Source organism: Ambystoma mexicanum, chromosome 6p (genome assembly GCF_040938575.1).
Source record: "Ambystoma mexicanum isolate Mex_15411 chromosome 6p, UKY_AmexF1_1, whole genome shotgun sequence".
Taxonomy (NCBI): Eukaryota; Metazoa; Chordata; class Amphibia; order Caudata; family Ambystomatidae; genus Ambystoma; species Ambystoma mexicanum.
This window is the reverse complement of record NC_090935.1, coordinates 1,017,308,094-1,017,333,168: the sequence shown is the minus strand read 5'-3', so window position 1 is coordinate 1,017,333,168 and position 25,075 is coordinate 1,017,308,094. Positions and strand designations below refer to the sequence as shown.

At 44.3% G+C, this 25,075-nt stretch overlaps 1 protein-coding gene across 1 annotated transcript in view; it reads right to left on the bottom strand.

Annotated features, from left to right (window-relative positions):
• The window catches only part of ADAMTS19 (ADAM metallopeptidase with thrombospondin type 1 motif 19), a 2,156,963-nt gene that overhangs the window by 608,245 nt on the left and 1,523,643 nt on the right, over nt 1-25,075 (bottom strand). The window contains exon 12 of the mRNA XM_069625625.1: nt 10,251-10,381. Coding sequence (XP_069481726.1) covers nt 10,251-10,381 — 131 coding nt within the window. The remainder of the gene's footprint in view (nt 1-10,250; nt 10,382-25,075) is intronic.

The following is a 25,075-nucleotide window of genomic DNA, read 5'->3' as shown; positions in this document are numbered from 1 at the left end:
GATCGGTTTTGTCGCTGGACTCCTGTGAGCTCTATCCACGCGAACAACTGAGAGAGAGCCTCTGTCCCGAAAAGTTCTGTGCACATTGCCTCCACATGATCATCCATTTTAATCTGGATTTGCTGTTCTCTGGCTCCTACAATCCCCACGTTGTTTCTTCTGGAGCGTCCCTCTAAGTCTTAGTTTCGTATATTGGCTATTTTCATAAGAGATTCTAATGTGGACACTCTTGCTGTTAGGGCTGTTGTGCCATCGTCTAGGTCAGACACGCCCTGTTTGACCGTATCTAGACGTTAGGTATGGTTATCGAGCCGGTTTTGCAGTTGGCCCACCTTGGAGGAGAGACTGTCGAATTTGTTGTTGAGGCTCCCAATTCCTGCTTTCAGCTCTAGAAGGATTTCCCTTAGATCGATGGGTTGGGAGGGGTCGCCTTCTAGACTCTGTCCCGCCGCTATGCTGTGGTGTTTTAGATGTAGTACCACATTCGAAATTTAGCTTTCGCTGTGACTTGTCGGTCTTTGACATGGTTCCTGTGTACTGATAGTTATTACTAGGATATCTGTAACAGTGGGGAAGTGGTGCTTCGAACTGCGGGTGCAAGGCTAGGTCAGGGAGGTGCCTTTGTGGCTGTTAGCCTGCGCGTGGCAAGGCTGTGGGGCCGGGAGAACAGGCATGTTTCTGCGTTAATTCAGGGGTTCATTTTCCGGTGGTTTTGCAGCAGCGATGTGATCAACAGTACTAGGATTCTAATAAGGATGTTGCGCTTGCACCACTTCAAGACAGTTTCACAAGTGACACCTTGTATCGTTTTTGATTCCAACTGATGTGTTGGATTACTTGTATAGCATATGATGATGTCGGGAGAGTGCAGGGGGTGCGACTGGCCAATCTGCGATGGTGTGTTGGTGGTATATTCAGTTCGATTCGTGTGGCCGCAGATTTGCAGGGATGAAGATAGCTTTTCCATTGTTGAGTCCTGTCTAGTCAGCGTCTCACTTCCATTTGTTGTTAAGTTCTCGGATTTATACTCATGTGAATGGGGGACTCGTAGTATGAAATGAAGGGATGAGTTCCACTTGATGGCTGTCCCCAGTGTGGTTAGATTGTCGATGCAGTTTGCAGTACGAGTGGGGGTCGTGGCTCAGCGGTTAGCTTTAATGTCAATAGGAATTTGATCTTGGGGTGACATGCCTATCTCTTGTACATGGTGACTATCCTTTTTGTAGTCTGCACTGGTCGCCACTGCTCTACATGTACGGTCTCTGTTCAGTTTTGCTACAGAGCTGCAGGTTTCTGCGTCGATCGGGCCTAGTGGTCGTCCGTTATGCACGCAATTGGACTTTCGTTAGGCTGCGAGCTAAACGATTGCCGCGTTCGCAGTCTTTGCCTGTCTATTGGCGTGAGTGTGGGGTGTTAGGCATTGTCTTTTCGTATTTCGCTGCGAGTCACTAGTTTTTGTGGCTTCGAAGAGGGGTGTCTTATCGCAGATTGATTAGGGCTGGGCTCTTTGCATTCAGTCACTTTGAAGCAATTGGTGTGGCTATATGATATGCACTGAGATCATGGCGTGGGGTGCGCTGTCTACTCTGTTCTCACAGGGCGGGGCATACAGGAATGCTAACAGTTTATTGTTACTATGTAAGTTCTCACCTCAAGTTATGCGCCTCGTCTTCAGCCATTGACGTGCACTACTCGGTTCAGCCGAATGTGCACAGGTCCCTGGGATGGTTAAGGTTAGTGTTCCGGCCTCTCCTGCCTTGTCAATCACTTCTCGGCCACAGCCTAGATGTCAGCAGTTTTGTGGGGGCCGCCTGTGTGTGGGTGGGGCTGTGGGACGTGGACTCTGTTTTCGTTGTGTTCCAGTACTGCTTCTCGAAGGATGTCCCGGAAGGATTATGCCATTGGTTATTCTCTATTTGCTTAATGTCCAGCTGGCCCCCTTGGATTCTTTCCATGTGAGGGGGTGGTCGGATGCCAAATAGTGTGTAATTGGGAGACTCACGCTTTGTGTGTCATTGGGCCCAGCAGTCATTGGGCTCAGCTACCGTTTCGCCGTTGCCGATAAGGCTTTTTTTACTTCTTTGTACCTGCAGAACCAGGTGCCGTGAAGATCTGTTTTCTGCGTTTTGCCCTCTAGATATGCAGATGTTGGGTGCCAGTCTCTGTTCAGCTCGATGCTGTTACTGCATCTTGGGGATGGTACCTGTGTGATGATGGGGCGCCCGCACCTCGGCTGCTGCTACTGGTGCCCACTGATCTTAATTAAGTGGGGAACCCGGGGGCACCAGAGTCTCTATGTACCCTGTTCCCTCTGACTTTCCCCCGCAGCACACGTCCTCCACCTCATTGGAGCCTTGGTTGTCTGTTTCTTTTGTTGCCTCTGAATCTAATGTTCAGAGCCGTTGCGGGGAAGGACTGTACGCGGTTGAGAGCTCCACGGTCTGCGTGCCTCCACCGGAGTTCAGTGTTGTCAAACTGTCTTTTCTGTTCCACCGTAGGGTGTGGGCGCTTAGTGGGCTGTCTTCTCTGGCTGTCCCTGTTTAGTGGGCAGATGCACCTGACAAGCACCCAGCGGCGGACTCGCTGCGGCGGCTGGTTCTGTGGTTGGAGGCGGGTCCGCCGACAAGTGTGGGGTCCGTCAGTGCGAAGGCTGGCCACTCGGCCGTTGATCCGGCTGTCCGCTGCAGAGCTCCCGCTCGGCTCCCACCCGCTCCCGCTCAATGGTGTACCCGGCGTCGGGGAGGCCTCTTTGGCGTGTAGCCCTCCATTGCCAGCTGTAGGGCGCAACCGGGGCGTGGCTGCTCGTTGTTCGTAGAGGATGCAAGGGCAATCTGTCTGCCGCTCCGCCTGCCGGTCGGTTGCAGCTGTGATGTCAGGTTCTTCTTGTTCTCCGAGCAGGGCAATGGGAGGTCACCCGCAGCGATTATGCATGCTCCGAGGGTGCCAACAGTTCGTAGTTTGGGCCTGGAGGGTCTCGGTTCGCCACGATTTTCTGCTTTCACCTTCATGGTAGCCTCCAGTAATAAGTGTATGTATAGGATGAGGTTAATCTCCCACCGAACAGCAAGGATTGATCAGGATTTATTCAGGTCCGCAACGGAGCTCACAAGGGAGCAGCCATCTTGGTCGGCTCTCTAGCGCCCTCTGTATATAAGTTATCCTTCAACTGCACTGCTCTGTTTATGTTTATGTTTATAAAATTGTAATGCCCAAAGGCAAACGGGCGCCCACATAACAAGAACAAACCACACAACATAAAACCCAAGAAATCACTACCCAGGAGTAAACAAACAATACAACATCAAAAGTAACATTAAAATAAAATACACTAAGATAACATAATTAAAAACCGACAGAACTGATAAAACAATACAACCAATGAAACCATGCCAGGTAAAGGAATAAGCCGTTAGTCCGCAGGATAAAACAGGTAAATCCCATATCCAAGCCATTCAATTAAAACAAAATAACACAGTCTTGAGAGATCTCTTTAAGGATAACAGCGAGGAGTCCAGCCTTAAGGGTGAGGGCAACTCGTTCCAGTGGGACAGGGCAATAAAGTTAAACGAACATTTACTTGCCCTCTCCAACTTCACCAGGGGCTCAGTAAGCAGGTTGCCATGACTTGACTTGAGCTCAACAAACATATGCTTTGTTTCACCTCCAGTCTTCGTTTATGATAGGGTGGACTTTTACCAAAAATGCATTTGTGGGTAAATGAAAGAACCCTTAAATTCAGGGGCTCTTTCACGTGAAGCCAATGCAACGCTCTCCACGCAGTGGTAATATGTGCTCCCTGATTAAGGTGCGAGACAATTCTCACAGCACTCTTCTGAAGAACTTGAAGTTTCGTAATGTTTCTCAGAGTAGTACCTACAAGAAGGTTGCCGCAATAATCAATGATTTCTACGTTAACAGTGCGAGCAAGTGTAGCACAAATGTCGTTGGAAATAAAAGGTCTACTTGGGCAGAGCAACTTCAAATAATATGATGATAATCTTTGTTTTTGAACTTTAAATTGTCTGATACGACTCCTTTCTCCATCGTCCCTTTAAATGACTTTTATGCTGCACTTTCAATGTCAATATCTACTTAGTTGCATTCACAGTTGTTTGCTCCGTACACTTTCATTTTTTCTCCCAGGCCACCACCTGCGACATTAAGGATTTGTGGTTCTTCTTTGATGTATCCTCGGTTTGAGTATTGCTTTTACTCCTGCTTGTATTGACTTCACCCCTACACTATTGCCATTTCTTCTCTTTTCTTTGTCTTATCAGTCACGATACATGTTTTTACTTGTAGTTTCTGGTGAACGTAATAAAAATGCGCTGAACAAAAATAGATAATGTTAGTATGCAGAATATGAACACCTCACATATATGAAACCCTTATTTTTACAGTGGGTATATATGATTTTACCGACATATATTACAGAGTGGTACATTTCATTATGGTCAAATCACCGATTTTCCACCGTTATAACGCCACCCCAACCCAAACCCCATCCTGACCCATTTTCACCCCTTAGCCCACTACCCTTTATATATTTGATTAATGTTCGCAGTGTTTTTCGGTGTTATAATCCGCTGTGAAATGTACCACTCAGTAATGTTTTGACTGGGTACTGTTACAGTGAGATTGTCAAGCATTAACCGCTGCACTAACATTACCAATCATATTACATTGGTAAGCAGTGCTCTAAATGGGATGAAAGAAATCACTGTGGGTTTCTTCAAAGTGTCTTGAAATAATATGTTCTGGTAAGAGTTGCCTAAAATGCCTTCAGATCTTTTTTTAGATGAGAGACCCATTTCACCAAGAACACATATGTACCCAATGTCTTAGTTTTCATTCATTCTTTCCCCCATGGATCACAATATCATATAATACTTCATGTAATCATTTATTTTCAGAACACGTTGAAGAAAAATACACATTGGTATTCTATGTCTACAATAAAGGTCTATTACAGAAGCATGTTTGTACAATCCCCTTCAATAGTTAACATTTCTTATCTATTGCTAAACATGGACAACATTCCATGTCATAGCATTATTTGACATTTAAAATCAGAAGAGTGTAAATGCTTTACTCACAAAGGCGTCTTGCTTAAATGCTCAATCGAGCTGGTTTTTAAAGTTGTGAACAATATAACCCATGTGAACTGCATTTCCAGTATGTTGAGAACAACTTGTTTTTGTCTTTCAATCTATGGAGTGATCTTTATTTTAAATTGGAAGGAGATTACATCTATCCAATCGCCTCTTCCCTACATTTCTTTGTTTTTCCTCCTTTGCTGATTTTCGTCACTCTATTGTTTCTGTATGTTTCTCAGCTGTACAATCCTGGATGCACTCTCACTTGAATGAAGTTTTCTTCTTTCCTGCTTCTTCTATACTCCCCCTTGCTCCCCTACTGACCTTTCCTTTCCTGCCATGTTTTTTTTTCATTTTCTCCAACGCCCTCGGTATATATGAGTCATCTTTGACATATCTCTCTATTTCCCCGGTCACATTTCCAACACTGCTTGGGTTTGTCATTTCCATCTTTACAATATTCATTTCCATTGAGCTTGTCTTTACTCTCATGCTATCAAATGTCTTATCACCTCTTAAATCTTTTCCCATCTTGATTACTGTTCAGCCCCACTGGTTGGTCTTTCTACTGCATACCTTAACTTCATTAAGCCAATAACTGATCTATATGCCTTATTTTTTTCTTTGCCACATCATTAATATATATCCTCCTTTTTTCACTCCTTTTCTCTTCTATATTGGATTCTGGTGTTTTTTTTCTATTTTCTCTATATTTTTCATAAGTGTGCCCATGGCTTCACACAAACCTATATTTCCTCACTTCTTTATACAAACCTTCTCGCCCTCTTTGCTCTCGATCTCATAATCCTCTATCAGTTCCTAGGCCTCCCTGAGCCTCTTCTCACTTTCGCTCATTCTCCCTTCAGTCTACCAAACATGTCTGTCTTATTTGGTCTTCAGCCTTATCTAATTATGTTATGCCATCTGTTCAGAAATGTTAAAATGTTTGTACTGTTTGCATAAAGGTCTGTTCAGGCCTTGTCAAAGCGCTCTTGAAATATCAATAAATATCAAATACCAACTCAGTAATTCATTTCAGACATTCACCTTTGTCATTCCCCTGCTCCCTCATCAAAGACCTTCTTTGTCACAGGCTTGTTTCGTTATGGTTCTCCTTTTTCAATCATTCTCCTTTATCAGTCCTTTTCCTTTATTCCTTCATAACAGGTATTGTCCTTTGTAAGCACTTTGGCACTGTCTTTCTCCTTTCTCACAATATTTTGCCTTCATTACAGTCATTCCCCTTTTACTGTTCTATGCCACAGTCTTTATTCATAATCAAAGCCCATAAGCACAGTCCCTCTCCTTCATCAAAGTCCGTGATCACAATCCTCCTTAATCACAGTCCTTCTTCATTACGGTACTTCCACTTTCAACACCGTCCTCCTTCATCAGAGTCTATTTCCTTCACCACAGTCCTTTGTCATAGTCCTTTCCTTCATCATTGTTTTTCTCTTTCACCACTGTGTTTTCACTTCATCACAGTCCTTCTTCACCACAGTCCTTCTTCATCACAGTCCTTCTCCTTTGTGCGTCCTTTTCATCATCATATTCCATCTCCTTCACAAGGTCTTCAGCACGGTCCTTGTTCTTTAGCAGTCCTTCATCAACGTCATGGTCCTTCACCAGTCCTTCCTGATAGTCACTCACCTTTGTCACAGTCCTTCTACATTGTCCCAGCCCCCCTTCATCACAGTGCTTTTCATTCACCACAGTCATTGTCACTGTATTATGAAATGTCTACTGTATAGGGCTGATTAGTTGCTAAATCACCCACACAGCCCCACACTACTACCAAACCAGCAGTGATCCCAATTAAAAAAGTGAAACAGACACAGCCCGAAAGCTATATTACATTGACCATGTGTAGGATAATCCAACATGAAAGAAGGCAATTCAAAGTTCTACAAAAATATGGCACTTTAATCAAACAAATCAGCTGCAAACTAACTCAGAAAACGCTATGAAAACCAGCCCCTGTAAAAGAACCCAGAACATGCAAATCCTCCATTAAGGTCCTCCATCTTCAACTTCCACCTTCATCACCGTCCTCTTTCATGATACTTATCCTTCATCAAAGTCCTCCCTTAGCACAGAAATTCTTCTTCATCACAGCCCTTCCCTTTAACACAGTACTTCACCTTACTCATAGTCCATCTCATTTTTCATTGTGCTTCATCACCTTCCTTCCAGTTTGTCTCAGTACTTCGTTGTCAGCACTTCATTTTCAGTCCTCCTCTTTACTCACAGTCTTTCTCCATCACAGTCCTTCATCATACTCAATCTTGTTTGTCATTGTTTTTCATTATAATCCTTCCCATTTGTCACAGTACTTCATTGCAGTCACTCTCTATGCCACAATCCATTATCACAGTTTTTCTCCTTGTCACATTCCTTGTCCTTCAGCAGTCCTTCTAAATCAAGTATCGTTCCTTTGCCAGTCCTACATCACAGTCCTACTCCTTCATCAATCGTTCATCACAGCCTTTGCACTTCATCAATGTGATCATTTTTCTTCAGAGTCCTCCTTCATCACAGTACTTTTCCTGCACCACAATACTTACTTTTCTTTGATCACACCTCTTCTCCTAAATCATAATAGTTCACCTTTGTAATAGTACTTCTCCTCTTTTGTCATAGTTCTTGCATTCATCATAGTCTTTTGTCAGAGTCCTTCTTCTTCATAAAATGCCTTCAGCATAATACTTTAAATGACATGTGAGTGCAAACTGCATTGGCATGAAAACTATAGTATCAATCTATCAAAAAAAAAGGTAAAAAGTTTTGAATGGGGTGCAAACCCTCGAGCAGTGCCTCTGCGTTTGACAATCGGTAACAAACAAAAGCGAGGACCAAGGCTATGAGCCTGCAGTGAGAGCTTCACACCCTATAACTACCTGATTAGTTAGACAATGTAACAAGAAGCTTAGTAATGTGTGCATAGGTATATTAATCAAGAACTACATTACACAATTTGCATACGTAAAAGAGTAATGACCAGTTTAATAATTAATGATGATAGCAGATGCCAAAGGCCAATGCATTTCAGACCACGTGGTCCTTCATCAGGGCGAAATATGTTATTGTGGTTGCATATCTTGGAGGATTGTTTTGTTATCAAAGTGGTCGTCCAGGTAATGAAAGTGAGATACTACCTCTAAATATCTAACATTTGCACAAAAACACCTCCTGGGGTATATAGCCAGGTCCATTCACCATGCTTTTGTTTTGCTCATATTCACGCCCATCTTCTTGCACACTGCAACATTAACAAAAATCTACCATTAGCTTATATGTTGCTATTACTATGTGAGTGAGTAGCACAAATAGCAGGATTGGAGTGTCCAGTCCTCCACCCGTGAGCACATGTACCAGCTCTTCTAAATAATTCCAGAACATGCTAAATAGAGTGTGAGCTCACAGTCTGATATCACCCTCATAGAAAAATGCCCATTCACACCATATCCAGCCTTTGCCACACTACCAGCACGAAACACCTGTAGTACCTCCAAGTACAACTCCTTATTCGCAGAGTGGAAAGGTACTTTCAGATCTGCACACTTCTTTCTTTATTTTCCTCCTTATCTCGCAGAATGTGGGAATGTGGTGTTGGTCAGGGTGCCAAGAGTGCAAGACCAGGCTACAAAAGAATGAAAGGCTGAATAGATAGTTATTAAGGGTCTGGACACATAAATGTGAATGTTGCACTTTTCTGCTGAAACAAACCCTCTCAAACCGCCAAGCCTGTGTGTGCTAGTTCTACATTTTGCAAATGGCAGCTGAACTAGGTGGGTGGGGTTGATGTAGGCATGAACCTATGCTCTGTTATTAAATAGAAACTTGCAGACAAGGAGTAAGTAGAGCATCAGCTTCATTTGCCCCCGAGGTGGATGGTATTCCATGAATGCTGCTCAAACGTTTCTCAGCTGGAAATGGATATAAAGCCTTCACGCTAACAGTTATTGCTTAAAGCAGTTAGCACTGGCATGATTGAATGAATGCTGGTGATGTCCCCGTTGCATGGGCATGACTGGGAAACTGCTCATGTGTCTTGGTAAAATACAATATTCTATTCTTGCTTCAAACACAAGTTACCAGGCAGTGCATATCTTCCTACACATCATCTCATATATCAGATGTGTGTACATTCTATGTTGGGGTGCTAGAGTACTACATTTATACTGCATGTAAACGGATTGCTAAGGGTTACACTGTCCTGTTGTACATTATTTACAACTAGGGCAATTAGGAGTTAAGGGGCCTCATTACAACCCAGGCTATTAGCACCATGGTCCATGCCGGAATCCGCCATGGTGAATGGCGGAATTACCGCCCCATTCCAAGGTTGGCGGGCGGTAATTCGCCATTCACCATGGCCCCTTCCCCATTCCCATTTTTGGCCCATAGGGCTCAATGGGAATGGGGAAGGCGCTAATTACGGCACCGTAAATTACGGTGCCGTAATTAGCTCCTAGGTCCCTTTGCGGGTTGCTTTTTTAACGCCTGCTAAAAGCAGGCGTTAAAGTGCAACCGGAAAAGGGACCTCGGAATCAGGCGTTAAGGGTTTGACGGCGCCGACACCTTTTACGGTGCCGTTAACCCCTTAACGCCTGGGTTGTAATGAGGCCCAAGGTTATGTTGTAACATTGATGATGCCCTGCTGGAGTGTACAGAGATCAAAAGCATGTTATGGGTCATTGTAGTTGGCTGCGCAAGTTGCAGCCTTCATGTCTCATTTCCTGATTTAAAGTGGTAGAAGTAGTTAATAGCCAGCACAGGCATATGGCTCACCTAATAATTATCACCTGATGATCGGCACTTAGCTTGCATGTTATTTGAGCTGTGCAGAGTCCTTTTGTGACCAACACAAATTAATGTCCAGAAATTCAAAATGCAATGATTAACTGCAAAGGCCCAACTTATTCACTTTATCCAGGCTTGCCTTTTCTTTCTGCCCTTCATGTTTGGGTCCGGTTTGTAAAGAGGTAGGGAGCTGATTTGTTTTTTGTTTTTTGCTTTGATCATCAGTGGAATATTTTTAAGTGAACCGGTTCAACATAACAAAGTGGCAAGTTCAAAGAAAAATACAAATTCTGTAGAATATGTAGGATTGGTAATAACTGTAGTCAGTGGTTCATGTACATTAACTCTTACCCGAGGCATTTGCGCTGCCTGCTGCTTATTCCAGTGCTGCATGTTCTGCTGCAGGGACTCCACGAGCTCCATTCCCCTGATTGGTTCTCAGGTTCAGATAGGAAACTGGTACACTCTCCAGCCTTGCACCACTGTTGAGAAGTCACATCCTTAAAATGAGCGAGTACACAACAGGACATTGTAGCATCATGATTTATATCTAATTGAGTTACTCTGCCTAAGTATGCATGACATTTTCACAGGATTGTGTGTAAAGAAAGGAGAATCAAAAAAAAGTCACATTGTTAAACATTTTCAGTTCATTCGATCGACTAAATCTTAGCATTTGTGATATTGCATACAATTCAGATAAATCACATCTGCCCAGAATGGAGTACAAGCCTGCAAAGTCTTATTTTATGTCGATGCATACTTACGATGTCAGTGGAATTTTGGATTTCTTCTGAGAAATCCTCAGCCTCATATGCACACAGTATGTAATTGCCCCCTAAAAACATGACAATGCCTTCTTTGTCCAATAAATAAATAACATTATAGTTTAAGAACACTGCTTTAGCTCCAAGGTAATGCAGCAAAACCAACATGATGTCAGTGGCTGTGTCGCAGGATCTCAGTCAAATGACAGAATCCTGCCCAAAAGTGAAAGTTTGAACCTACGTTTTAAAAAATATATATATATATATGTTTTGTATCCATGTACCCTTGATAATTTGCCCCTTTGTGAAATGTAGGTGTCCTCCTTTTGTTATGCTGCAGCCTTCTTACAGACCAAATTGCAAATATATGGGCATATCTCACCAATACTGTGATACATCCTTTGCGTCCTGATTGCTAAGAGGCTCAAAGCTAAGGTTTGCTGTGTTATGAATTGGACTTCACATGCGAAACAGTCTGTATTTCATCACACACAGAGTTGTACTATATGAACCACAGAAGTCCTCAGATCCATCAACATCAATCTCTTAGTTATCCTTAGCTTCAGATAAAGCTGGACGAGAGGCAGGTGCTTCTTCAATCAGGCCATGCTCTTCTCCTGGCTCTAACATATAAGCCCTTCTCAACTAACCTGGTCAGTACCTACTTTCAGTGCCCTGATGGCCAGACATCTGAAGACTGTACATTCTAAAAATAACCACACACATAAAACCAAGGCTCAACACAGTTTCTTGTTATTACCCAGCTTGAATGATTACAATAGCTGAATAGACAGCCATGGGGTTGTACCTAGCTATGCAGGCCCTTGGTACTGGATCTTTGAATTTCGGAAAACGGAGCCCATGCAAGAATGGCCCCGTAGATTGTTTAGGAACCATCCCATTAATATATTGGACACATTGGGCACAAGAACAGCGGCCATTTTTTGAAAACGCCCCTTCAAGCTAATTACAGAATCCATGAGATAATGTCCCCCTCCAGGATACTAATTGAGGTATACACCCATGAGTGATGGAATTCAGAGAATAGAATTATTGTCAACATCCGTCAAATCACCATGACTGCATGGTGAGCCAATACAGAGTGACTAACCAAGGTTGATGGATTTTATACTCTCTTTACCACACATGGACATATAAGCCCTAGCATTATCGAATCAAGGACATTAAAACCTGGATATACAGGATTGGCCATATATGACACATGATGATGACACAAGAAATTATCATAACCATAAGATAGAACTAAGGAATGGCACATCAAGATATACTGAGGAAGGAAAACACTGGTAATCATCTTCTGAAGAAGGGGTTTTGTTTCCCTGAAACGAGTCAAGTGCACCTTATTTAAGAACAATGAGATCATGTATAACTAGGAGTAAAGAACTGATACTTGTTGTATGTTGATCCACAGTATGCAAATGTAATGTGAAATGTTATGTTGGAATACCAATTGCCAAAGCACATCAAGAAGTGATGTTAAAAATTTGAACTTAATGGGTAAATAATTTATTTACACACAATTCTTTTGATTGTTTGTACATAATAAATGTTGCAAATTTTTTTATACAATTATTTTTTATAAATTTCATTTTTAATTTATCAAAATGTGTGAGTTTTGGTTGTCATTACAACACTAGGGTGTGCAGGGGACGGGAGTGTTCCACAAAGTTGTGCTCACCTGCTGTCTGTACCTTGGTACTGGATCTGACAGTTTCCTGATATTAGCCTGCTTATATGCTTACAATATCTGAAAAGACAGCCATGGAGTCGTACCTAGCTATGCAGCACCTTGCTACTGGATCCGACAGTTTTTTTAAAAAATATATTAGCCTGCTGATACGCTTGCAATACCTGTAAGAGACAGCCATGGGGTTGTACCTAGCTATGCAGCACCTTGCTACTGGATCTGACAGTTTTTTTAAAAAATATATTAGCCTGCTGATACGCTTGCAATACCTGTAAGAGACAGCCATGGAGTCGTACCTAGCTATGCAGCTCCTTGCTACTGAATCCGACAGTTTTTTTTTAAAATATATTAGCCTGCTGATACGCTTGCAATACCTGTAAGAGACAGCCATGGGGTTGTACCTAGCTATGCAGCTCCTTGCTACTGGATCTGACATTTTTTTTTATATTAGCCTGCTTATATGCATGCAATACCTGTAAGAGACAGCCATGGGGTTGTACCTAGCTATGCAGCTCCTTGCTACTGGATCTGACATTTTTTTTTATATTAGCCTGCTTATATGCTTGCAATACCTGTAAGGACAGCCATGGGGTTGTATCTAGATATGCGGGTAGCCTGGCTTTGAAAAAAGCACATGCAGGTTAACACGTGTGTTAAACTTAGACCATAAACACCTTATAATGTGTACCCCACCCATACGCTCAAAAGACCCAGAACAGGTTATCATGCCATGTTCTTTCTAGAGAGGGGCTCCTGCTACCTTTTTTGTATTTTTTGCAAGGAACTTGGGGTTGGTCACCATACGTTACCTGGGGGAGCCCAGGCGTGGACCTCTTGCTCACTGTGCTCAGAGAGGCACAGCTCCATCTCACTGATGAGGCCCAAAAAGGCCAAAACACATTCTGGGTTGCTGTTGGTACTCTTGTTCAAAGGAGGTTTGCCTGGTATTTCGATGCTGGACTGCCCTTGTTAGCAGGACAAAGACTGATATGCAAATGAATATTCCTCCTTTGGGAAAAGTATACTGAACAAAAACTAATGGCTGCAGAGTCTGAAAGTGGGAAAGAAACCACAGAACAGGTTATCATGCCATGTTCCTTCTAGAGAGGGGTGCCTGCTACCTTTTTTTGTGCTAAAAAATGTATGTTGATAACCCTCCACTGCACTTATAACGGTTTAAGTTAGCCATTGTAATGCACAGTGGTAATGGACAGGTATCCTTGTTATGGCAAGTAGTGGACTTCTCTGGTTAGCGTTCATAGAACTTGGAAGATATGTAGTAAGACTATAACGGTAAGTTCTCTATTGCACATAGAGAATCCCATTATCCTAGTTTCTATGGCAGCCTGTCTGTCCTGCCTAGTGGATGTTCTAGGGCAGTCAGACTAGTGCACTTGGTAGATAGACTTCAGGATACCCTGTCCATAAGATCTGGAAAAGTCTACGAAGGGAGATGGTTTTGTCCTCCCCACGGACAATCGGATAACACAGGGCCATCAAATATAATCTCCAACTGAGCTTAAGGTATGTATAAACGCACCACTTCGGTGGACATCTGCCAAAGACACGGCTAACCATTCACGCACTATGCAGCTACAACTTTGCCAAATTTGGTCTACCTGGTCACATAACTGCTTTGGACTGAAATATCAGCCTTGCCTCAACACCGCTGCCATTAGAATACAGCAACAACCTATGACAAATCTCGGCTCAGCTGGGTGTCATATCGAATCTCCTGAACTAGCGCTCTGTCGTGACTTCCCTCAGCACCCGTCCACATTCCTGTGCTCTTGGGTTGCTTACTGGAGCCTAGCCAGCCCTCCTAAATCCTAATCCTGTCCAAATGAACACATGCATCTTAAGCCTCCTCTGAGAACCTTCACATACCTGTACTTCAGTCACTGAGGGAGTTTCTGCCACTAAGCGCTTTGAGGCCATAAAAATGGGAAAAGGCACTATGTAAATGACTACTACAATGCAATACAATACAATACAATTCAATACTATACAACAGGAACATGAACAGTGCACTAACATAAAGCTAAATAGGGAATTGGGCATAGGTGTTATGATTGGTGTAATGCACATCCCAAGAATTCTGAACATTTGCCTCGATTTTATAGGACCTGGACAGTCAACAGATTTGTTCTCAGGATGGAATCTTGATGTACGGGCATATATGTGGATACTTAATAACACTGTGCACACCTCTATGTGATCTACCAGTCAGTATGTACTGTAAAAAGCAAATTACTACATGTTGCAAACAACATTCATGTTCATTCATTTCCCCTGATTTCTTCTGACTGTTCCAGAGAAATGTGTAATACTTGAAGGGCTGTATTTAGGAAAAGACATGAGGAAACTGTCTTTTGAGCAATACCTCATTATTCATGCAGCAACACGTCTCTAGAGAAGGTCTGTTATCACGTCAAGATAGGGCCGTGAGTTTAGCAAGATACGTGTACTCTACTTTTGTAAATGCCTATTAGATGCCAAAAATGTTGGCCAGACACTTGACCTGCATCTATACTGATAGCGTGTGTTTGGCAGAGACAACATCTGTTGCTGTGTTAAAACTGCTTTCTGACATTGACAAGAGATCACCTTCTTACTGACGTCGCTAATTATTACACAGGGTCAGGCTAGGGCATACAATAGGCACCAACGAAAATGTGGATCACAGTTGCAAAAGGCAATGGGCCTCATTACGAGGCAGGCGGAATGGGTTGAAAGGCACCGGTAATGGCGCCGGTGCCGTTAAACCCACTCCGCCCTATTACGAGGTTCCCTCGCGGCACTCGGAAAGGACGTCTGGTCAGACCAGACGTCCTTCCTGGGTCCTGCGAGGGCCCGTTGTTAGCTCCCTCCCCATTCCCATTGAGCCCTTTGGGGCTCAAATGGAAATGCAGATCAACTTTTACCGGGCCCATGGAATGGGCAATTACTGGGTCCGCCATGGTAGGCATGACCCGGTAATTGACCATTCCATGGGCCTGGTAAAAAATCATTACCGGCGGCATCCTCGTAATGAGGCCCAATGTGTTCGCTTTGTGTCATACTAATTCAGTAGTGCCCAAGGGGGGTATTTTGGTAAAATAGGTTGCAAATTGAACATTGTAAAGAATATTTTTCAACAGGAAGGGTCAAACTACTAGTTGTATAGTGAAGTAAATCATCAATTAAATAGGTTCACTCTTGTAACAACAACAAAAAGTCCCGCTTTGACCTTAACAACTGTCCCACTTTGAACATAACAACGGCTCACATTTGCCAAAACACTGCCCCACTTTCAGCATAAAAATGGGCCCACTTTGACCATAAAAGGAGGCCCACATTAGCTTGTTGGGCCTGCACTTTGGACAGCGCCCCGGTGCCTCATAGGACAGTCCGAGCCTGTGAATTTAGCGATGCAAGATAGTTGTTCCAATAATTAACGAACAAATCTTTGCATCAAAAAAAACTGATGCAACATTGAACTTGCATCCTTAGAAACCGAATATGGTAAAAATGTAGTTGTGCGGTTTCCTCTGCAAGGTGTGAAACATTTCAGCCATAAGCATTCTTCAGGGCAGTGCCTATGAGCATTTCTCAAAGTCACCTGGCTAGGTGCAGGCTACTGCCATCTATGGAACCATCTTTTTCAAAAGTGTGAGGGCCTTCTGCTGAGAACGGCCACGTAGACATGATCTCTTCTATGTATGGTTTCCCACTCAAGGGTGTCTAGAATAGCGTGTTAGCTCTCGGTTTAATAACAGTGTTCAAATAATCATAGGGATTTCAGTCTGTAGCCGCCCGCCAATACAGACCAGCAACAAAAAGCCAGGCAATTCTCCTCTGAACAAGAGTACTAACATCAATCCAAATCACGTGCTTATGCTCTGTTGTACATCACTGGATAGCTGCGTCTGAAGTGTAGCATCTCTATAGGCACCAAGAGCAAAGGGGCCACCTATTGGTTTCTATTGTTTACTTAGGGTGAAACCCCAATTATTTCAACATTAGCCCAAAGAGTCAGAGCCACTGTACTAAGAACGAACAAGGCCACATAACCTGGTATATGGGAGGGTACCCATCCATTAGGTTTGACAACCATGTTCAAGCTCCCTATGCCAAACTAGTTCAGAAATACCCAGTCTAGCTCACCCAAAAGTCAGTCCAGCACCAAGATTATAGGCAATGTCTGTCTAAACCACAAGTGCTAACAATGTCCAAGACGTGTGTTTCTGCTTTGCTGGCCAGCATCTGTAAAATACAGTTTGGATTATCCTGACTAATTTACAGTGAGACCCTACAGGCCCTATACATTGAATATTTGCCCGGTTCGAAGTACATTTGCACTGCTGAAAAGTGACTTTGCACTGCTTTACACGGTTCCATGAATCAGGGTTTGTGTCAGCAGTGCAAAGTCACTTTTCCGCAGAGCAAATTCACTTTGAACCAGGCAAATATTCCATCAATTGGCCCTACCTGTTTCAAAATGTTTCTATAGATGGCATGCTGAGAACCAAAGCCTTCCACATAGGGTTATAGGCTCTGATCATGACCCCTTACAGCACATTGGGTCTCATTACACGGATGGCGGTGGACCAAGGTGCTATTAGCACCTTCGTCCATGCCGGTAAAATACCGGCACCGCCTTGGTGGAAAGGGGAATTACCGCCCTATTCCAAGGTTGGCGGGGCGGTAATTCCCCCTTCCGCCATTGCCATTCCCCATTCCCATTTTTGCCCCATAGGGCTCTATGGGAATGGGGAAGGCGCTAATTATGGTGCCGCAAATTGCGGTACCGTAATTAGCTCCCTGGTCCCCTTGTGGGTTGGTTTTTAACGCCTGCTAAAAGCAGGCGTTGAATTCACCAACCCGCAAAGGGACCTCGTAGTAAGGCGGTAAGGGTTTACCGGTACCGGTAAAATACCGGTACCGGTAAACCCTTATCGCCTACCATGTAATGAGGCCTATTATATGTGGGATCAGGATTCAGGGAAATAATACCGCATAATGGTCAGTTGTATCATTGCCTATGAAAATTAGAAAAGAGTATGTGAGAGTGTGAAGATATTTGCAGATGACACATATTCTAGAAATCATATAATTTAGGTCTGCTTTAATGCCAGGGTCTAGCTCCTAGCATTAAAGCAAAAACACAGAGTCCTGCTACCTGCATGGCCTTCTTTACCACAATCCAACAGCGACTGCAATTGGCATTAACACTGCTGCACAACATCAATTTTTGTCCCTTTCACTGAGATGTTAAGGTCATTTCATGGAATGTCTATGCCCTCTTCTCAGGAACGGAAACCCTGCTGTCCACCGTAACCCTCAATGTCTATTTAAGCAATAGAACTTGAGCGTTGGGGGCATTACCGTCCCAGGTAATGCCCCGGGGCCCATAGGTAAGGACCCGAACGAAGCGAGGGCCTTACCGAAGGCCCTGGGGCATTACCTGGGACGGTAATGCCCCCGACGCGAGGGTTCTATTGCTATTAGTACCCCGGCCTGCAAAAATTGCGTGACCGGGGCACTAAAAGCTTTTTTTTTGTCCCGAAACGCTGAAAAAGAAAACGCCCACCACCATGGAAAGGGAAAACGGAGTCCGTTTTCCCTTTCCATGGCAGCCATCGGGAGCGGACGCGCTGGGAACACAAGTGTTCCCAGCGGTTCCGCTCCCAAAAAAGGATAAAAAGAAGGTAAGTGGGGTTGGGAGGGCGGGAGTGGGACGGGAAAAATATATATATTTCTTAAAAAGTACCTGTGTCCACGGCGGGGGATGAGGGAAGCCTCCAGCCGAGTGGAGGTGCGGAGCGGGGATGGCCCCGCTCCGAGTCTCCACACTGCTGGAGGCTTCCCTCGTCCCCCGATGGGGACGTAGGACCAAGAAGGTAAGTTGGGGGGGTGAGTGGGAGGGAGGGAAGGGATTTAAAAAAAAAAAAAAAAGACTTACCCGAGTCCCCGGCGGGGAGCGAAGGCAGCCACACAGCCACGGGGAGGCTCGGAGCGGGGATGGCCCCGCTTCGAGCCTCCTCATTGGCTGAGAGGCTGCCTTCGCTCCCCGCCGGGGACAAAGGCCATGGAATCCCGACAGAGGGATTCCCAGCCGGGTAGGGACCTGGCGAGAGCCAATCAGAATGCTTGTTGCATTCTGCTTTGCTCTCGTCGGGTTACTAATCTAATTTAGGTTTGCAGTCAATGATGACACATTTGATCATATTTATCACCTACTCTGGCAGCTGCACAGGGTCCAAGGCAATTATTGCTGAGATAGTGCTTCTTTTACCTTTGATCTCTGACCCATGCTTCCATTGTAGAGTCCCATGCACTTTGCCTCTGATATTTGCCCTTGTTGTTTGGAGCATCTGCTGGATCAATAGTGCAGGTAGTGATCTGCCTGTAAGTTCTTCAGGATATCTTCTCAGCATTAAGCTCCAACTATCTCTAACTTTACCAGTGAACTGATGGGGTAGATGGGGAGCAGGTGCAAGTGGCTCTAGGTCACCTGGCCTAAGCCCAACACCACCTGGTGTCTTCCTGCTTGCCGCTCTTTTTCCCTACTTAAGGAGCCCTCCAGCCTCTTTTACTTTGCAGATGGGGAGCAGTTGCAAGTGGATCTAGGTCACCTGGCCTAAGCACCACCCACCTTCTTAGCCCTGCCTCTTCCTTCCTGCTCTTAACTATTAGATCAAGGGCGTCTCTCAGGGTCAATGTAGAAGACAGAAGGATAGATGGGAAGAACTGACTATCCCTGCCTATTCCCTAATAGAGAACTTTCCTTAGAGAGGATATCGCCAATATCATTTTTAAGAAGACTGTCCTGATGAAAGTGGTCTCACTCAAGTTTACACCACTGAAACCGGTAGACAGTGGTTGTGACATGATGGAGGCTAAAACCATTCCTACCCATACCATGAAAAACCTTGTATATGTTTTTTTAACTCTCCCACACTCCGTCTAACACTGAGTACCTTTTAGGCGGGTGTTGTGGGTTGTTTGTCTTCATCAAAAAAAGCTCACCCAGATAGGGATTGCCTGCTACAGCTATGTTATGGCAACCCACAGGACTTCTGAGCTTTCAGTTCTTAATTAGAGCTACTCTAGGACTGTTCAACCTGGCTACAGGTTATTAAAGTAGTTTGTAGCCAAAGTGGAAGGGTGACTCTTTCTTTGCCTTAGGTGTTGACGCTTTTTAACACTTATTCGCCCATACATACTCAGTAGGATATCAGTGACCTGGGACATACAGGAGTATAACAATTCTCTGATTGTTATATTGTTTTTTCAAAAATGATTTCTCTTTATCCTCTTTTCCTGTCCCTTTTAGATAAGCGATCCATCAGCGCTCTCTAAGGAAAGTTCTAGCAGGGATAGTGAGTTCTTCCCATCTATCCTTCTGTCTTCTACATTGACCCTGTATTTCCTCGGTCACTGTTTTGTCTACAGGACCCTCTGGTACAGGGAATCCTCACTGCACTTTTGAAAACCACAGTTGTGTGTTGCCCTCCCTTTTGTGTTAATATGACATCAAGATCTCAATAAAACATTTAGGCCCTGATTCATGGAATTATTTGCGTGTCAAACAGGGATTTGTGGGGGGAAATGTACGCAAATACCTGTTTTACACATAAATAATTCCATGAATCAGGGCCTTAATGTGCAGCATTGGAAACAATAGCCCCCATTATGAGTTTGGTAGCAATTTGTAAAAGTGGTGGTAACGGAATTACCACCATTTTTATGACCCTGCCGAAATAGGGGTTCCAGAAAATCCAAAAGAAATCAGCTTGTGGAATTAGTGCCAAAAAATGGCAGAAATAGCTTGCCAATAATTCAGTTGGTGGAATTATCGCAGCATCAAAAATGGTAATTCTGTCATATTAAAACTTAAAATACCACCAAATACTGCCAGAAACGAGTGATAATTCTGCCAAAAACACAGTGCACACAAAAGGAGGGGGTAAATGCAAACAGGTGAGACAAAGTAAGCCACACGTGTACCCAATGGACTCAGAAAGGGAAAGTAAGGGCCACACCTTCCCCAAACAGACTCCCCAACACCATGCTGCCAACAGTAGTTGCGAACCTGGAGATCCAGCACCCCCTGCTCTACTTTGGGCTGGAGAGGCAGGAACAGCAGTGCCATAGAGAACATGCAGCAGAGAGGTGGAGGAAACACTATGCCAGGCAAGCTTCATTCCCCGGGTCAGGCCATTACCCTGTGCACTAACTGATGGCCAGCTTATTACACTATACTGCCTCAACAATGACACCATTGTTGGGCTACTGACATTGATACATGATGACATTCAAAGCAGGATAAACATCAGAACTACTACACCACCACTTCTCAAGCTTGTGCCAGTGCTGATCTGTCTTGCCACAGTCAATTTCCAGAATACTGTGGGCATGTGGCATGGCATGTTTAGCCCACGTTTTCCATTGCTCTTGTCCAGGTCTTGGTTCAGCTCATGCAGCATGCAAGACAGCACATCTCCCTGACCACCACCCGGCACAGATAAATGACACAAAGGAATGATTCTATGCAGCTGTTCATTTCCAAAATGTCATTGCAGATCTTGGTGCCTCCCCCACACCCCCAGGCATTGGAAGATGTCTACGGAAACAGAAAACAACACTATTCCCTGAATGTGCAGATGACCTGTGATGCAGACCTTACATTGACACACTTCTGTGCCCGATTCCCAGGTTTCACCCATGATGCCATGGACCTACAGAACAGTTGACTGCATGACTTCTTGGAGACCCAGAGAGGGCAACAGACCTGGTTCCTGGATAAGGACAAACGCCTTCACACATCAAATGCATGTGTCACAAGTGAAAAGGGTCCAGAAGAGTGTGAGGGGGTGCACCCATTTCATTGATAATTTAATGCATGCCCAGTCACAGCCCTGCACATGAAGGCCATGTTCTCTGACACAACACATAAGAAGCACCATCCCACAGGCCAAGGTCCTGTATGATAAAGCTGTAGCATGAGAGTAAAACTTGATCCAAAATGAAGTGAGATGCCCACTAAGAGTGGACTACAGGTAGCACAATGCATAGTGAATCCATGCTTACACAAGCAACTCGCAGTTTACCAGTCCACAATTACTGCTCATCACTGAAGAACAGTGATGGCATGTATGCTGCAAACCATGAATGCAATTTCCTAAGAGCAGGAACACTAAAGAAAGTGCCGAATGTGACCTGCATACCCCTACGGTACAGGCATGAAAGCCCAGCACAGGACTTCCACAGAAAACATGTACATTGCAAATCCTGTTACAGAGTATGACTGTTATGTCTGGTGGTTGAGCAATGTGTGAAATGGTGATTCCCTAATGACATTGCCCATTTCCTCCCACACTATATGAGACACCAAATAAGGCAGGGATAGAAAACCATTGTGATCCCAAATGCACCATAAGTATAGTAAGAGACTGTTGATCAATATGTCATGACAAAAAGCCACACATGCTCAAATTTCTGTTACCAACACCTATGTGCATTGCCTTTGCCGGTTACTCTGGATATCCAGAAATACAGTGGCTAATGACACCTGCCCACAATCCACGCACATCACAGGATGAGGCCTACAATGAGACACATATAAGGACCAGGGCATGCATAGAGCAAACTTTTGGGCTATTGAATCGACGTTTCCAGTGTCTCCTTCAGCCAGGAGGCATTCTGATGTATATGCCAGAAAAGGTGGGGAAAAAGTTAGTCGGGTGTGCTATGCTGCACAATATGTGCATTAGGTGACATGTCCCCCTGCCCCTCAGATGTCGACATGGCTCCCCCAGAGGATAACGACACACATGCCAGGATCAATTGCTGCCACGCAATGAGCCTGATGAAGGCAGGGACAGATGTCTTTTACGGCAACAACTGACAATTTCTTTTTAACACATTTGATTGCACTTACCAAACAAATTTGTATATAGCAACATTTTAAATTTCATACACCAACTCACAAATCGTTCTCCTCGCATCTGTTCAAGTGTAAATGTGATTTATTTCCTATTGAATGAAACACCCATGCCCTCCCACCTCCCTCAATGCCTAACACAAATGATCTCCCACCAACCTCCATCCCCAAAACTCATACTCTTCCACGTCCCTCAATCTCTAACACTGATACCCTCCCACCTACCTCAATCCTCAAACACAGATGCCCTCCCATCTCCCTTCTGCCAGATGTGAATGCCATATCTCATTTCCATGCAGACCATGGCATGGCAGCTAGCTATGGCTGTGTGTGTGACACGTTTCTTAGAAAATAACGACAGGGGCTGCCAGCCACTGATCCAGCAGAGTACTTTGCATAGTCTCTGTGCCTGCAGAGATTGTCTCTGTCAGCTCCATGAACCTCTGGCCCACAACAGTGTTATCTGAAGTTGTCACAGAGAGGTGGCAGCAATAAAGGTCCATAGCCTTTGCAATACTGTGGGATGAGCCCTGCACTTAATCGCTGATTAATTACCTGTAGGTGTTGGTGCTGCAGCTCAGCTGTGTTTTCTATGTACTCCTGGCATTGTTCAACTGTGTTGAGCCTCCTGCATATGGCATCAGGGAAAGCTGCAGCACACTCTCAGGGTTATGTACAGGGCTGGAGCTAAAGAAAGGGGACCTGTGACCCCTACCACCTGCACTCACTGTTCCAATGTCATCTTCATTGCTTCCTGTGCAATAGTGGCAATGTTGGTGGCATTGAATTGATGGTAAGGAGGAAGAGTCATGATGAGTGGTTGCCTGTGTCACCTCATGGGTGGCTGTGGTTGAATGGAAGTCTTCATGTGTCTCCACAGGACTGGGAAGAATAGTGGCATTGGGAGCAGGTGCAGGTGCAAGCCTAAAAACCTGACTATTCAGCCTAGATTCCCTACAATAGATACTAGGCCCATAAGTATCATAAGCTATGTCTGTTAGGAGCAATCTGGAGGGTAGGAGCTTGAAGGAACTGTGGATCGCCGCGCTGATCTATTTTCTCTCCATCGATCAGGTTTATTTCCTGCAGCCTGTAGTTGGGGTTCCTATGGGACAGAGCTCCTGAAGTCCCAGGGGTTTAGGATGTGGAAGGTTGCTTTAGGAACCCTGGCAACAGCGGCGCTGGATATGGCGGTTGCCAGATGGTATGTTGATACCCTGTGTTACATCTCCAATAATTCAAGGCACCGTTGTAGGCTTGAGGTTTGTCGATTTTAATGGTTTGTTGGTTTAGTTATGATATTTGCCATGGTTTGGCAGACATGATTGTGTACAGTTGCATATACACATTTTGCTGTTTGCATGTCTGGAGTGCCAGAACGTGTTTTGACCTAGGGTCTTTCTCAAGGCATGAAGCAATGGCCTGTTGGGTCCTGGATATATAAAGCTGGTTAGCTTCAGAAGCCCGGCGCCCACAATGTGTATATGTGACTGTGTTAATGAAGCACCAAAACTTGTAACCAATCTCTTAAGCTCCAGCGCCTAGATGCCTCTGGGCTACGTGGACTTTACAAATGTACACATAAATAAATATATAAATACATTGCCTGGTCAACTACGCTTCAGCAGCAATGTTGGTTGCATTTGTGGCAATTGGTGGGCCAGAAGAGGCATTGGTAATACTGTCAGTGGGGTCCATAGCCACACTTGGTTGGATGGTGGCAGTGTGGCTGCTTTGTGCAGCTGGCATGCTGGCAATGCGCATGCCAGGGCGCATCTGCACCATCGCGATCTTGGAGCTGGAAATTAAAGGACCCACCTTGCACTGAGCCACTATGTATTGGGTGAACCATCACACCAACAAGGTTACTGAAAAGAAGAACATATTTCTATGCATTGCCTGGTCAATTACGCTATCAGCATTTATCAGAGACAAACAAAGACATAGCACTGTAGTGATGACAGCTTCACATGAAATAGCCCAAGACACAAAGAAGCAATTGTAGATTGGAGTAATCTCTCCACCGCCAAGAGAGTTCACATCACATTAAGCAATAGAGTCCTGAAGAATGCCTGGAGGGCAGATTATACATTCAAATTGGAATTACTCTTAGTTACCCCTAAGCTGGAAACACAAACGTGTCGACCAATGAAGTGTGCTAATAAGGAATACAGTACATTAAATCACCTTAGCTACTACCCACACTATATCTCTGTTAACTCTGTCATATTTTGTGAAATTGAAATTGAGCATATTAGCTATGCTGCCAGAGATATGTGTATGTGTTGTTTTAATATTGGTGTATTATGAATTGTGAATGCATTTGTTTTATCTGTTTTTTGATTAGACAAGACAGAGAAACTCATACTCTAGTCCCCCTGTTGACCACCATCCATATCTAATTGTGTTAAAGGGTGGGGTAGCCTGTACTCACTTGTATGTTTTTCAATTGATTAGTCGCTCATGAGTCGGGCCCCTCGATAACAAAAAGAGGGCCTTTACCCATATTATTCTTTACACCCCATCCATGGGTGCCATAAGGGTATCCCATGGGTGATGTTCACCAAAAAGTAAACAGTAACAGCTGCAATGCCAGAGGTCCAGGCTGCACCTCAGTGGCATAACACATAAAGAAGACACACAAAGGAACATGGTAGGGCAAGGACTAGGAGGCCCTGTTGCTCCAAAAGGCATATCCAGCATCACAGGGAGTGAGTTTAAATGATGGATGAAGGGTTGGTACATGGGATGGCCATCCCTGGTTGGTGCGGCT